This window comes from Protomyctophum parallelum (assembly GCF_964188405.1).
Source record: "Protomyctophum parallelum genome assembly, chromosome: 4".
NCBI lineage: Eukaryota > Metazoa > Chordata > Actinopteri > Myctophiformes > Myctophidae > Protomyctophum > Protomyctophum parallelum.
The window spans coordinates 34,045,177-34,060,866 of record NC_139700.1 but is presented as its reverse complement, the minus strand read 5'-3'; the positions used below and the strand labels follow the sequence as shown (position 1 = coordinate 34,060,866).

The 15,690-nt window shown below is 42.6% G+C and overlaps 1 protein-coding gene across 1 annotated transcript; it reads left to right on the top strand.

The window, feature by feature from the left end:
* Nucleotides 1-486: 486 nt before the first annotated feature.
* On the top strand, nucleotides 487-14,536 carry sh3gl3b (SH3-domain GRB2-like 3b). The gene is made up of 7 exons (XM_083762775.1): nucleotides 487-764; nucleotides 4,315-4,383; nucleotides 6,994-7,066; nucleotides 7,656-7,799; nucleotides 7,935-8,068; nucleotides 9,753-9,941; nucleotides 14,198-14,536. Exons 1-7 carry the CDS (start codon nucleotides 720-722, stop codon nucleotides 14,405-14,407), a joined length of 864 nt encoding a protein of 287 aa, XP_083618901.1. The 5' UTR covers nucleotides 487-719; the 3' UTR covers nucleotides 14,408-14,536.
* Nucleotides 14,537-15,690: the final 1,154 nt, after the last annotated feature.

Sequence of the window (15,690 nt, the reverse complement as noted above, 5' to 3'; positions counted from 1 at the left end):
AAAAATACTTCCTGAATGTCAATGAAGTCTATGATCACAACACCAGAACAGAGGGAGTTCCACAAACCATGTTCAACCCAGATTGAAAACTGCTCTCAAAGAGCACTTACGGGCGGCTGCAATTTGAAACGGCCCCCTGTAAGAAAGTAATAGCCCTTTATATACTGTACATGTTCTCCTGTTTTTCTAACCGTTTATGATGATTTCTTCTTTTGCATAGAAGTGTATGTATAACTAATACTATATTTGTCTTTAAATGTTTTGAGGAATTTAAAATGGAGGACTCTTCAAGTAAACAAGGCTTTTTCTGGTTTTATCCTCTTAGCAGTTTTTGTATTGACCTCTGTACTTTCCTTTAACTGTACCCATTCTGCAAACTGTTAAAATTTCAATCAATCAATCCAAAAACTAAGACCCGCCTCTGTATTTTTAGTCACTTGATTTCCCAGACAACCAACTAGCCAATGAACTCGCCTCCGTCCTTCTAGGCAATGGGATCTAAATGCTTTTACCAGGCTCAAACCTCATTGGTTGATGACAGGTCCAGCTGATTTAGTGCACTGATTCATTGCGACAGACGGAGGAGATCAGATGGATGATGAATGGATGGATGGATTCCAGGAATCGATGGGAGGATTTGGAGACACACACACTAACCGCGGGATCAGTTGTCCGATAATAACAGTCTGTCATTTGTTTATGTGTCGTCGCTGTCAACGATGTCTGTGTCTGGGATAAGGAAACAGTTCCACAAAGCAAGTCAGGTAACACAGAATCTGGTGACCAATCGAGCACCATAGTGTCTTGTTGCTCGCGTTTGCGTTTGTTTATTATAGTCAGCACATGCTGCCTATTATTGTGATGACCGAAGTTATGATAATGGAGACATTTTCCAGTTGTTTGTGTGACTTATAAGTCAAAACCCTTGACTTTAAAGTTGTATTTTTGTTTTGTAGTTTACATGAGATTATTGTAAACACGTTGCTGACAGGATGCCATGTTAAACAATGAAGTCCCATTTCTTATCACTGTTTTTTGAGGGGTCTATGTCCAGCTTTGAGGGTTTGTCCAAACACAAACATTGTCCTAACACAAACCGTGAATACCATTGACAATGAATGGCCAGTTTTGAGTGTTTGTGTAACACTGCGTAAACACAAGCACACAAACACAAACAAGACGACGGTGAGGATGCAAATTCTCATTGGCTGGAATGAGATGATGTATGATGATGTACGTGTACGATGATAAGAGCCCCCCTCACTTCACACGGGTGTGATCTTTTATGACATACAGTGAAACGAGAAAGAGACGATGGGAGTGTGTGTGGGACTATATGTTCTTGGAGGGGGTGGGGTTGCTAGCCTACAGCTACAGGGGGACCTTTCCTGTTGCCCCGCCCTGTAAGGCACTGTCCAACACAGCAGTGCTGATTAGACTCAGCTATTAACACCTTTAACCCTGGTGTCCCAAGTTTGGGCCTGTCATTTAAGTGAAAAAAAAAATATATATATCACACCCATGTGAAGTGAGGGGCACTCTCTCATCGTAGTTCATCAGCTTCATACATCATCTCATTCCGGACAATCACAATTTGTCCTCACCTTCGTCATCAATGTTTGCGTTACGCAATGTTTGTGTTTACACAAAGTTGGTGCATCAAAAGCTGGACTTAGGAGGGGCTAGTGCGGCTGCCCTCAAAAACTAGAAAAGTGTGCTTCTTGGATTTAATCTTTGTGTAGGACGAAAATAGCCGATTTGCTCGTCTACATGTGACGTAAATTCTCCATTCATTGTCAATGGCATTTAATGTTTGTTAGAACAAAATAGCCGATTTGCTCGTCTACATACTACATTTGTAAATGGCATTTAATGTTTGTGTTAGGACAAAAATCTACACTATAGCTGAATATAGGACAATACAACTGTAACCAAGTGACGTACAAAAGCCAAAATCACACCCGTGTGAAGTGAGTGGCGCTCTTGTCATCGTACATCATCCAATAATTAATTTGTCAACTTATGTTATTATATTTTAACCATGATGATACGAAATACAAACTGAATGTATGTGATTGGTTAGCCGATTTGCTCGTTGTCTACATATGATGTACATTTTCATCATCATATTTCAGGCACATATGACGTAAATTCTCTTTGATGGCAAATGTGAGACGTGACGTTTTTTTGCCTTCGTACGTCACTTGGGGCGCTAGCCCCTCATGGTTACAGTTGTATTGTTTCTTTCCTTTTAAAATTGAGTAAAAGAGCGAATTAAAACATGAGCCGGACTGCTATAAAAGGCTTAGGCCTGACTCACAGTCACACCTTCGCAACAGATTGATGTATGCTTGTTGTATGAGACTTATTGACTGATGCAAGCTCGCAATGTAGTCAATAAGTCTCATACAACAAGCATGCATCAATGTTGTATGCTAGATCGAAAGGTGTGAGTGAAGCCTTAGAGAGAGGTGAGGAAAGGCAAGAGATTCACCAGAGTCACAGATATGCATAGGTTACCACAATGGATGTAACACAGGGTGGACCGAGGTGGTATGTTTTCTTTGTCAGCCTGGCAGAGAGCCAGGTGGTTGGTAGATATAGAGGACAGGATAGTTTGGTCATTGTCCCCAGCCCCAGGCCAAACTGGGACCCAGTTAGAAGGTTAAACAGTTAGAAGAGATGGGAGTCATTTGATGGAGTTAGTTTGTTTTGGTGTAGTTTTTTTTGTGTGTGTGTGTGTGGATATCTTTAATGACGAGGACAGGTCTGGCAGGCAGGCAGGCAGGCAGGCAGGCAGGCAGGCTAGAAGTTGGGGAAAAAAGGTCTTTAAATTTGTATAAATAGAAATGAAGGGAAGGGATATTAGAAAGGAGGAGGCTGATGAGATTAATAATTAATAACTTCTAGTCATTAATAATGACTGAGATAGACGCTGTTATGGAAAAGTAGTTACCAAATTAAAACATTGTATTATACGCGTACTACAGTGAAGGGGATTTGAAATGTATTGGAATTCGAATCTAACAGAGCACAATGTACCATACAAACAAACTAACAACCATGATTTAAGATGTTTATCTAAAATCACCATCTTCATCATTCAGATAGCTGTTCATTATTTTTGTCTCCACCAGGCCGAAGGCATAGGGAGAGAGTATGTTTTGGACTCCGTCCATGTGTGTCCGTCCTTCCGTCCGTCCGTTACCAACTAATCTACGACACCGTTGGCCCGATCCATGCCAAACTTTGCACACACACTCCCTGGATGCCAACGACGAACCTCTGCCCTAAATATTCCACAACGGCCTGTTATAGAGCCACCATGAGGCCGATTTTCTGTAGATTACTCGTACACATTTTATCAATACTTCACACAATTTTGTATACACTATCTCCATAGTCATGTGATCAACACAGATCTGCACCACTTCCCATCTTCCATCCTGATTGGCAAAGGTTTTCTTCCAAATCTCACATGATTGGTCCGTTTCGAACAAAATTATCACAAATCATAAATCACAAACTCGGTGTGCAATTTCCGTGAAATTTTGCACGCACATTTCCACTAGGCCAAGGACAACATGCCACAATTATTTTTCCCTAATCAGCCTCACGGTGGCGCTATAACAGGGCAATTCTTGTTTTTACCTATAACTGCATCGATCTGTGTATAACTTATGTATGCACACTCCCTAGTGTCATGAAAAAACATTTTCCCTGCACCCTTCCACATCTGCCGGTTATAGCGCCACCATGAGGCCGATTTCTGCAAAACACATTGTTTATATTAGTCCCACAGATGTCATCCAAATCTCACACAAATCGGTCCACATGATCTCTGTAGTCATGTGATCAAGACTAGTCTGTTGGATTTCTCAGATTCTACACTGATTGGCTAAGATTGCCTTCCAAAGTTTTCAGGAGTGGCCCATTTTGTACAATGCTGCAAACATCCAGAATTCTATCCTCAGAGATGCTATGAGTGGTCTGGCTTTGCATTTCCTCAACAAAATGAAGAAAATTGTTGCAAAAAACAAAAAAACATGTTTATATTACTCCTAAACATTTTGTCAAACATCACACAGTCCTATCCTCCTAGTGGAGACCTGTGCCCAGAAGGGGACTTTTTCCTCTTTTTTTTAATCCTCTCATTAACTTTCAGCCAGAGAGCAGCAGAATTCTGGGTAAAATATTGTATTTTCTGCCTCACTGTTTTGAGTGAACAGATTTTTTTAATTAAAATGGTTGAAAATATTCTTCGTACAATATAAATAATGCATCTCTCTTTCTCCATCCCTCCTTCTCTCTCAGCTATTTAATGAGCGGTTGATCGGAGCAGAGGGAACTAAACTAGATGAAGACTTCCTCACAATGGAGAAGGTAACACACTGCTGTCACAAAAACGCTGTATTTGACATCAGATATGTTTATGTACTTAAAGTCCTTTGAAGACCTACAATGAGACACACAATGGTCGCCTGGCCAGGGCAACCGTAACTTAACGTGGAATAATAAATGTTTCACTTCAAGACATCTGACCTCAAATGACATTCCTAGGTTGGGATTCTTTGTATGGTTTTTCGCTGTGTGCACGTTCACTTCTCACACTTTTGCACTGACCAAATGGACTTATATTCTTTAAATATTTTTTCAATCTACAAAAATAATCCCAAAATCGTTTATAAATTAAATTAAATTACTCGCTTATTTGGCAACACTGGCCAGAAACGACCAGTGTTGCTTCTTTTTGTCTTATTTTGTATAGACCTAGTTGGCTTGTTTCTGCCATAGAGTTATACTGGCAACACCTCTGGCTTCTAGTAGCTAGCAGTAGCTGGTGCGTCTGGCTGTAGCCCCATATGTTCCCTCTCCCTACGCTCATTCTGTAGCTCCGAGATGAGGTCACACACTGGGCCCCTCCCACTGCGTTTCAGAAACGGCGTAAGTTTCTTACCCTGACGCCACGATTAATCCAAACGTGAAGGGGACGTGAAGGGTTTACACTAATTCAACCATAACAACGCCCAAGAAAATCCAACTAGAGATTTGAACCGAGCCTTTACGTCCCGTATTTTGTCAGTCGCTTCCATGTTTATCAAGGAAGTGTGCGTGTGCGCGTGCATGTCGAGTGAACTGAAGTCAGTTGGAAATTTCGACCAGGGGAGGCGCCGGTAACCTGACGCTGCCAGATCCAAGAAGCTTGCTACACAAATTTGTTTCACAGCTTATTGGGATCTGGGATCGCGGAAGCAAATTCGATGACGGGGCTGTTCCTTTTTTTCAAGATACTTGGTAGATGATTGGATGGGACCGTCTGTCTATCACCGTGTGGGCGTGCAAACACAACCAATCATATTGACGTGTCTATATAGCTTCACATCCGGTTTCGCACATATCCCGCCCTTAGCTCACGCTGATTGGTTCGAACCGGGAGCGGTTCGGTGTTAGCTGAACTCCCTGAGAGGTCCCAGATGGTTGTGGTGTTGGGGAACATGGTTACCCAATACCGCCCCCATCTGGCAAAGTCAGGTTAAGGCGCCGGGGAGGCGCTAAAGGTTTTCAACTTCCTTGATAAACATGGAAGCGACTGACACAATACGGGACGTAAAGGCTCGTTTCAAATCTCTAGTTGGATTTTCTTGGGCGTTGTTATGGTTGAATTAGTGTAAACTCTTCACGTCCCCTTCACGTTTGGATTAATCGTGGCGTCAGGGTAAGAAACTTACATAGCGGAAACTTGCGCCGTTTCTGAAACGCGGTGGGAGGGGCCCAGTGTGTGACCTCATCTCGGAGCTACAGAATGAGCGTAGGGAGAGGGAACATATGGGGCTAGTCTGGCTGCTGCTGCTCCGTCTCTGTGTGTGTACTGTCCCAGCTCCGTGACTGGGAGATGGGACTGTCGATAGTCTGGAATAGAACTTTCTGAAGAATCTGTTACAGTTAAATGAATATAAAAGTACCACACAACTGAAAAGTATCGCGACTGTGACGGTGTGACCGCAAGTTAGAAACGTGTGTGGCTATAACGAGGCACAGCTGTTTACAATGCGATGCAAAATTAACAGCGGGGGTTTTGGCTTTGGGTCTGGATGGATGAATTGGACAGGTTTCTCAAGCTTTTTTGTACTGGAGCGTACACGAGCAAAACCTTTGTGAAATGTAAATGGAAGGCTGTTACTTAAATCATCCTAACAAGGGGTCTGGGAAGGGAGTGCATTGCAGGAACCAGTATTCCTCCTTGTTGCGTTAATGCGATAAAACAATGAGTGCCGTTAATAAGGTGTTGCGTTAATGCATTAATAACGCGTTAACTTTCAATTAAATTCAATTCAATTTTATTATAGTGTCAAATCACAAGTTGTCTCAAGACACTTTACAACCAACAAAGATCCACCCAGAGCAAGCAATATTGCGACAATGGTAACGAAAAACTCGGGGAAGCACAGAGAGCTGTGTAGGACTGCAACTTTGCTTCCTGGTCCCACACTTTGACAGCTTTTTATTTTCCTTACTCTTTACCTGTAACACTGTAACTCTTAACTGCTGTGCCAACTCTAGGCAACTGATTTTCCTCCCACGGTATAATAAAGGTATCTATCTATGTATTTGTCTCTCCTGTCAGTCATCATACACATTGGAGTTCAAAGTAACCTACTGTACAGTACAACTCCGTTAGTAATTTTGGGGTTCAGTTTCTTGCTTAAGAGCTTGTTCAGCCTCTACCTGCACAGAGAGCGTGGCCGTTTTGGGAACCAGAACGTCCATGATCTCTTCTTCCAGGTCAAAGTTTTCTTGAGCAACACACTGAACCCCTAACTGTTCACGATGAGGGCAGTACATTACATGGTTGCCTCCACCACTGGTGTGTGTGACTGGATGAATGTAATGCACAGTGTAAAGCGCTTTCGCTAAATGTGTTATAGAAACGCAAACCATTTACAAACATTCTTTCTCTCTCTCTCTTCTCTCAATCATTGTTATGACCTCTAGAAGGTAGCTGTGATCCAGAGGCTGGTTCTGGAGTTGATGTCAAGAACTTCAGATTACCTTCAGCCAAACCCAGGTACTTTCTCACATACTGTCTATTTCTTATCAAGACTATGCTGTACTACAACTATTTAGTGCTTACTTACTTAGGCCCATCGCTCCCAGTGGAGCATAGGCCATCGACGACTCTTCACCTATGGGGATTCAGACACCTATGCGATCCATTTCTAAATTTGAGCAATTATTGTGCAGCACTAGTTTGCTGTTCAATTAATTTTAGTTTTATGTTTTTGCTACAAGAAGAGAGACTTTAAGAGAGGTTTAAGTCAAGACTTTGATGTTGTCTGTTTAAAGCCACAGTAGTTTGCCACATTTTAAATTTAGTAATGTTCAGCAACAATACAGACTAAAGACAATAAATATTTTCATGGAAAAAATGAGGATCGTGTGAGAATCGTGATCTCAATTCTTTGAGATTCTATATCTATAATGCACTGCATTATATCTTTACTACAGAGCCTGAACCTTGGTAAAGTGCATACTCTATCAATGGGCTATATACTATACTACATCTATAATACACTATACTACATTGTCTGTGTTTGAACATGAACTATGAATGCAGTTTATAATTATTTATCTCTCTTTGCCGGGCCCGTCACCAGCCTACAGGGCCAAACTGAGCATGCTCGCCACCTTGTCCCGGATCGGTGGGCAGGAAAAGTCTGGTGGGTACCCACAGCCAGAGGGCATGCTGGGAGATTGTATGGTGCACTACAGCAAGCAGCTTGGGCCAAGCTCTGCTTTTGGTATGTTTATCTATCTCTCACCCTGTCCATATTTCTCCCATTCTGTCTCTCTATCTTGCACCCTGTCTAGCGATTTCTAATCTCTCCACCTGTCTTGCTTTTGCTGTCTGTCTGTCCACTATTTGCTTTGCTTAGGTGGGGCGCTGTCAGAAGTGGGCGTGGCTCTGAAGCAGATGTCGTGTTTCAGGGAAGGTCTGGACATCTGTGTCAAACAAAATTTCATCGACCCTCTGCATTGTCTCCATGACAACGAGCTCCGGGAGATAGGGGTGAGTGTTTGACTCCCACAATCACATCAGCTCAGCACTAACTAACCAATGTCTGCCATAGTAATTATTTATAATACAGGCTGTGCATGCAGCCTTATGTGGTGATCACACAACTGACTGTGGCTCATAACAGTCTGTAACGGGTTCAGTGGCAGGGGACAGTTGTGCTGCTTGCCATGCTGTTGTATAAACTGTAAGTGAAACTGCAGAAGCTGCATCGCTACACAAAAGACTGCTAAAAAACTTTTTAGCTCAAGAACATGACGCCAGCACAAATTAGTGACTCATTGACAGTATTAACAGCAAAATCAAATAGTGTTCAGCTTAAGGGCAGTCCATACTCTCTCCGACCACCCAACTTTTCGTGGGAAAGATCAGACTTTAATTTCTTCTCCGAAGTAGAGTTCGGAGAGTCACATAATGGGAGTGCAGCTTTCAGAACAACAATTCGGAGGAATGCGTTTCAGAAGTTGCGAGTGACGTCATGTTGTAGTTGTACCGGAGCGTTCCGACGGAAAGTTCGATGGTCGTAGATAGTATGGACTGCCCTTTAGTGATGTCTCAGAACATGAGACGACGGGGCTTTGGCTTGAAAATCTCTATAACAGAAATTACAGAATCGTAGACCTTCAGTTAAACCTCTCTCAAACGCTAGGAGACACAGACTATTTAGGCGAGACGTTGTTATTGTTCTTCTGCGTGCACTTTTTACTCTTTGTACACTAGTAAACAGGCGTTCAACAGTACATGTGGTCATTGGCAGTGTAATTAGTGCCCTTAAGAAGTAATGGACACTGGCGAAAATGTTAGCTGAGCATGCATCAAATCCCATCAGTAGTGTTTCAAATGTAGCTCTCTTGCGTTCTTTGATAGCAAGGTAGAACAGGTATAGCAACCTATACCACAGAACGGACACATCCGTGAATGGGCAAGGGGCCAATGGACGAGCAACATGCTGCCCCATTGTTCTAAGTTTCCACATTTCAACATTTCTGAATGAAAAAGACATAGCCTTTTTTAATCATACTATCCTTGTTAATATAACGGCATTTAGGTCAACGATATAACATTATGTTGTGATATAATATTATTGCAGCGCAGCAGGTATAGGCTACTTAGGCCAGTCAACGGTATTCCCCGTGGGTTAGGTTTTGGTGTTGATGCACTTTGAATGCCAGCATCAGAGTTTTGTACAGGCAGCAACCGGGAGCCAATGGAGGGAGCAGAGAAGGGGGGAGACATGTGAGAATTTTGGTTGGTTGAAGACCAAGACCAATTTGGATCAATTGGAAAGGCTTAAGTGCGCATGCCAGTAGGCCCGTAAGGAGGGAGTTGTCTGGATAAGGAGCTGGGCTGACTCCTGGGTGAGGAAGGGTCTAATTCGTCAAATGTTATAGAGATAGACTCAATCCTGTAAACCTACAGGATTGAGCGACGGCTGTAATGTGTGCTTTAAACGAGTGCCGACTGTCCAGGACAACACCAATGTTCTTGGCTGTTGGGACCGAGGTTACCGGTGTTGTCTATGGAAATAGTTAGCTCCCGCATGAGTCAGGACTTAGCTGGGAAGAAGAGAAGCTCAGTCAAAATTGTGGGAACCAACACGTCTGTCATGAGGAACTAAGCAGATATGTCGTGATTGGTGTTTGGTGTGTCCTGAACTGTGTCGTGATTGTTTGTTCAGTACCACCTGAGGAAGTTGGAGGGACGCCGCCTGGACCTTGACTACCGCATAAGGAGAAGGAGGAGAGAGGAACAGGACGAGGCAGAGAGGAGGAGAAAGAGAGAGGAGGAGGACACCGTGGCCTGGGAGAAGTTCACCACCTCCAAGGACCTGGCTGAGAGGAGCATGTTCACTCTGCTCCAAAATGACGTGAGTTCAAACATGACATCATATACTGCTCTGGTTTTCAATGTTGGGTTCGGGGACCACCAGGGGCCCAAATGGCCCCTTACTGGCCTGTAAATGCTCAACGAAAAGATGTTATTTTTACACAGTAGAGAGAGACACAGGAAAAAGGGGTGAGAGAGGGGGGGAGTGAGAGAGGGGGAGTGACACGCAGCAAATGTCGTGAGGTTCAGGACTTAAACTCGCAACACGCTGTCATTAGAGCCTTGCTGCGTTAGACCCTGCAAATCGCTGCATTAGAGACTATTAGAGTGCTATACGCCTTAACCGCTAGGCCAGCGGCGCCCCCAGCCTTTGAGAGGTTGAGAGGCATTAGGCCACTGACCCCAATTTGATACCGTTTTTGTTTAGTTTCTCCGGGACCCTAATCTACAAATCCTCAGTGTTAATATAAGAGTGTACAGATGGACCTGCCAAGGTCAGTTTGGTTCCAGTTGAATGCCTGGTGGTCCCCAGTGAATTCATTCCCGATTTATATGATATCCTCACATCGTGTGTGTGTGTGATCCAGGTACAACAGATCAATCAGCTCTCTGCTCTGATTGGTTCCTTTCTGGAGTTTCATCGTCATTCTCTGCAGATTCTAGCGGAGCTACAGTGCCGTCTACAGACCAGGTTCAGACACACCGTCTAATAAACTCTAATGCACACAATAACAACTGTAATAATAGATGTAGCACTACACTGTAGCAATATACTCAAGCTAAATGCCAGGTCCAAATGCATAATCATCATATCAACAATTCAACACCATATCATATACTATATATAATGGTCCTAGAAAGATAGAAAACCATGGGACCTACAGTAGTAACTCCAGCATGTAAACTTTGTTTAAAGTGCTCTAACATTAGAAAGTCCATAGACTTTGCTGCTACTCTATGTTGTTTAAAGTGTTCTAAATGAACATTAGAAATTCCATAGACTAGGCTGCCACATGACGCCACATGGGCTACTGTTCTTTTTATGTAAAAAAAATCCATATACTTGGCTGCCATATTACGTAATTTCTGAAAGCCAGACGTTCGGGAAAATGGTAGTGATTTTCTCCGCGCTTTACAATGTGCATTACATTCACCCACACATTAATGGCAGAGGAAACCATGAAATGCACTAACCTGCTCATCGGGAGAAGTTATGGGTTCATTGTCTCGACTTCCCAGAATAGGGACACTGTGTTCATGTGGGTAAAGAGACACTTGCTGAGCTGTCTGTGTGTCTGCAGGCTGACTGCTGCCAATAACCAACCCCGCAGACATTTCCAGTCCAAAAGAGCTCCGTCGATTACAGAGCCCACAACCAAGAACCCAGTCTACCAAGAGCTGTCAATCAAAACATCACCATCAACATCAATATGTGAACATCACACATCACCAGGTGATATATTAATATCTGTGTATCATTAGCTTTATTTTCTCCCCATTCCTTTTGTTTGTCAGTCCGTCTGTTAGTCGACAACAGATGACTGGATTTTCATGAAACTTGGTGGGATCAGTAGCCTGTCCCTAAGAGAGGAGGCCTTTTGTGTTAAAAAGGGCAATGGTCATGGTTATAATCATAATACATTTTATTTATAAGGCGCCTTTCAGGGCACTCAAGGTCGCCGTATAAGTTAAAAACAGCTAATACAAAAATACAGTTAAAGGCTAAATCAAAACTAGGAACAGCTTGCAGCAGAAGACAACAAAGGTCAGCCATATGCCCACGTAATATGCCCATATAATCACGGTTTATTGGTTAGACAAATATCATACAATGATAAAGGAATGGATGGATTGTTTTTTAAACTGAGCAGATATGAATAGGCTGCCCAGAAAAGATGATTAACTTAACTCCCGCTCCCAACTTTCCTACTATCTGTCTCTCATACCCTGTTTTCCTCTCAGCTTTCCTTCAATCTGTCTGTCCTCCTACACCGGTTCCCTCTCAGCTTTCCTGCTATCTGTCTCTCCTACTACATTGTCTGTCCTCTGTAGCATTCCTGCTGTCTGTCTCTCATATACTGCTTCCCTCTCAGTTTTCCTACTGTCTCAATAAAGACATTTGAAAAAAGTCTGTCTCTCTCTACCAGACCTCATGAAGTTAGTAAGTCATTTTCTCAGGATATGGAGGTATATGGTTGTGGACGTTTCATACATTGAACATACAGTATAGCTAACACAATAATAGGAAGCTGCTACTAATGTCAGGCTGAAATAGTGTTTGGTTGTTCTGAGAGACTATGGCCCTCATTTATCAACCATGCGTATGCCAAAATATGGGTGCACGGCGAAATTACCGACATTTAACATTTCCGGCAAAGCTTGAAATTGAACTTGACAACGTTCAAAACTCACGTCTGGTCGGGAGCTGGCGTATGCTTTGTCCTTGGCTGTTTTTCTGTCGTAGAACAGCGGAGCAGCATTGTTTGACCAGCTGAGAGGCTGTCACAGGCATCTAAACATATGTTTTCACTCCTAAAATGTATAAAACTAATAATACATAAATTTTGTAAAGGCATGTCATATGAAATTGGTAGGATATTTCCAAGTGGGCAAGCAATTAAAATCGCAATTAAAAACAATGTTGCAAGTCATATAATAAACAAGTGTTTTGTAAAAACAGTGTTTTGCATGAGCGCATACCGGTAGCCCCCCCTCCCCTCCTACAATAGTTAACTTTCATGACATGGATCGAGAGGCATTTGCATAGCTGCAGCTGCCTATAGCTCTTATTTTCGCAGATAAGTAAGCCTGGGACCGAGGCTATGCAGCAGCTATAGTCAAGTCTACCAACCAACGTGTATGGCTACTGCAATCTACAGCCATGTCTTTCTAGCGTTACGTCTCGTCCTTTTAAATAAGGATAAACCCGACGCTTACGTCGCTCGAATGCCAAATGTGCCGTGCCGGCGTGCCAGCCAGCGCAAGTGCAGGGGAGTCGAGGGGACCGCATCAGAGATAGGCTAACCCAGCCAGCCCACCAGTGCCATGTACATGAAGCTGGTTTAGCCAGCACATTCATATAATTGACAGTTGACAGCCACTGCAGCGACTCGCGAGGCAATCTAAATAGATTATCATAAACGTGCATTGTCACGGTGTAGAGACAGACAAGACAGGAGGGAGGAGATGCACCTAAAACAGCAGCGTGTGTGCGCGCCTATTTAATTGTTATTTAATTCATATGGTTCACATGGGTTCAGGTTTTCGTTCACTAATATATTTTGTTGTATATTAAATGAATGAAGACTTTAATAATTTAGGCTACAACAGTAGCCTACAACTAACAACACACAGCAGGCGCGTAGCGTGCATGCATGGATCAAATGATTGACTGGGCAAATTAGCATTGGGGGGGGGGGGGGCGCATCCCCGGCCGTTAGGTGTAAAGTGTGGACAGTTTGGGGGACCATTTAAAACAAAGGCGGCTTGCATGCTGTGGTTTACTAACCAGAAAGGCAAGCGAGGTGAGAGGAGAAACAGACAGGGTAGGCCTTTATTTAATTCATGCAGGTGATATTTAAGATACAATAACACACCAGATGGGCTTGCAAGTTGCGTGCGTGCACCTGTGTGTGTGTGTGTGTGTATGAGGGGGGGGGGGGGGGGGGGGGGGGGGGGGGGGCCTGAGGCGGGCAGCGGGGAAACGTTTTTATTTGCTTTTTCCATTGTGTAACTATAGGTTACCATGTGTTGTTTGGTCGTATTACAGTATTGCATGTCGCAAAAACGAGGGCGAGGCTTGATTTCATAGGGCGTGCCAGATATATTTCAGCCGTCACATTTATTAACGTCGGAACGAAATTAAGGAAGGATCAGCTGTTTGTGATCACTTTATAAATGCCGTGGCGACGTGGGTGTACTACGAAACCTGCACTCGAATCTGTGGCAGATTTTACACTCGATTGATAAATGAGGGCCTATGACACAGAGGCTTTGCCTGATGGACATTTTTGAGTGGTGCTAGCCCCTCCGATGCACAGCTTTGTGTGTTTGTAGCATGGAATGCGATGATTTGATTAGCAGATCTATGATAAGAGTGCGCCCCTCAATTCACATGAGGGTGATTTTTCATTCTTTCTCCTGTCTGTCTGTCTGTCTGTCTGTCTCTGTACTGTCTGTCTCTGTACTGTCTGTCTCTCTCTCTCTCTCCGCTGTCTGTCTTTGTCTCTCTCTCCACTGTGTGTCTCTGTGTTTGTCTCTCCACTATCTATCTGTCTTTGTGCATCTCATCCAGAGGAGAATGAAGTGACATTTGACCAGCCTTGTTGCCGGGCGCTCTACACCTTCCAGCCGCTCAGCGAGCGCGAGCTGAGCTTTAAGGAGGGTGACGTCATCATCCTGACCAATAGGATTGATTCTAACTGGTATGAGGGTATGCTGGGTCGCCAGTCAGGCTTCCTCCCGGTCAGCTATGTGGACGTCCTGGTTCCTCTTCCGTTACAGTGACAACAGTACAAAAGCCATATTAGATTGTTATTTTTTATTTAAAGTCATACTGTGTAACATTCATTTTAGTGGACTTTTTGGTGACGCCTCTTGTAGCTCCATTATTATTACAGTGTTTGTCTATAATAAGTACCTCAAAGGATTTCTGCAGGGTCCTAGTTCCCAAGGATATTTTCGAGTGTAATAAGAAGTTGTCAGAAACTGTAGTTATTCACTGTAAAATACACACAACTATTAAACTTGTAATAGTGTTTAGATAAGTTGTCAAAAACACATTCATGTGGAATGGTTAGGTTATTGTGAAACATATACCAGTGTAGATTATATAGAAAATAACTTGCTTAATTTAAACAGTTACACAATATGACTTTAATTATTGGTTGTCATTGAATGTTATAGTATTGATTGTCATTGAATGTTATTGAATTGATTGTCATTTAATGACATTGATTGTCATAGATATCTGATGAGATTTGCAAGCCATATCCAAGAAGAAATATTTCAGGTGTACCAGTTACCACATTGATGACTGTTTAGTTCCTGTTCCCATTGAGATGGAATCCTCATTTCTTGTCTGTATCGCTTGTTGCCATGGTGTTTCTACAGTACATAGCGATCTCATGCAATTATGCAAAATGTCTGATTTTTAAAATAATTGTTAAGCCTGACCCTTTAAAGTGCTGAGTTTCATTCATAAAATGGCATATAAAAGATATATAGATTTATATCATATTGCACCTTGTCTCTTATACTGTATAATTGTTATGTTTGTGTGTTTGTATTTAAAGGGACATTTCATCTTTCTGTCTAAGTGATCAGTAGAATGATTCTCTAGGAGAATTTCACTGGAGTTCATCACATAGACTAGACTAGACCGTTGTAGGCCTACAGATACTGAACCTTTGTAGTAGGCCTATACATAGACTACACTGTTAGTTGGCAAAAAGTAGACTGTTTTATGTACACAGCAGGCCCACATATGTAGACCCACTAGACTGTTGTAAGCCTATTAACACACATTGCTGCTGTCACAAATTTCTCTGTACCAAGAGCTTTGCTGCTGTAAAATGTAATAAACTGTTTCATTGATTGATAAGTATTAACACTTTGCGGAATTACAGTATTTCAAGCACGACTCAAAACTGTTAAATGTGAGTGGACGACACCATAAAGCATTACACTTGTTTACAAGAGAGTCCACTGTTTTCAATTCATCATAACATTTTGATTGATTGGAAATGTCATTAACAGTTTGTAGACTGAATACAGTTCAACAAAAGTAT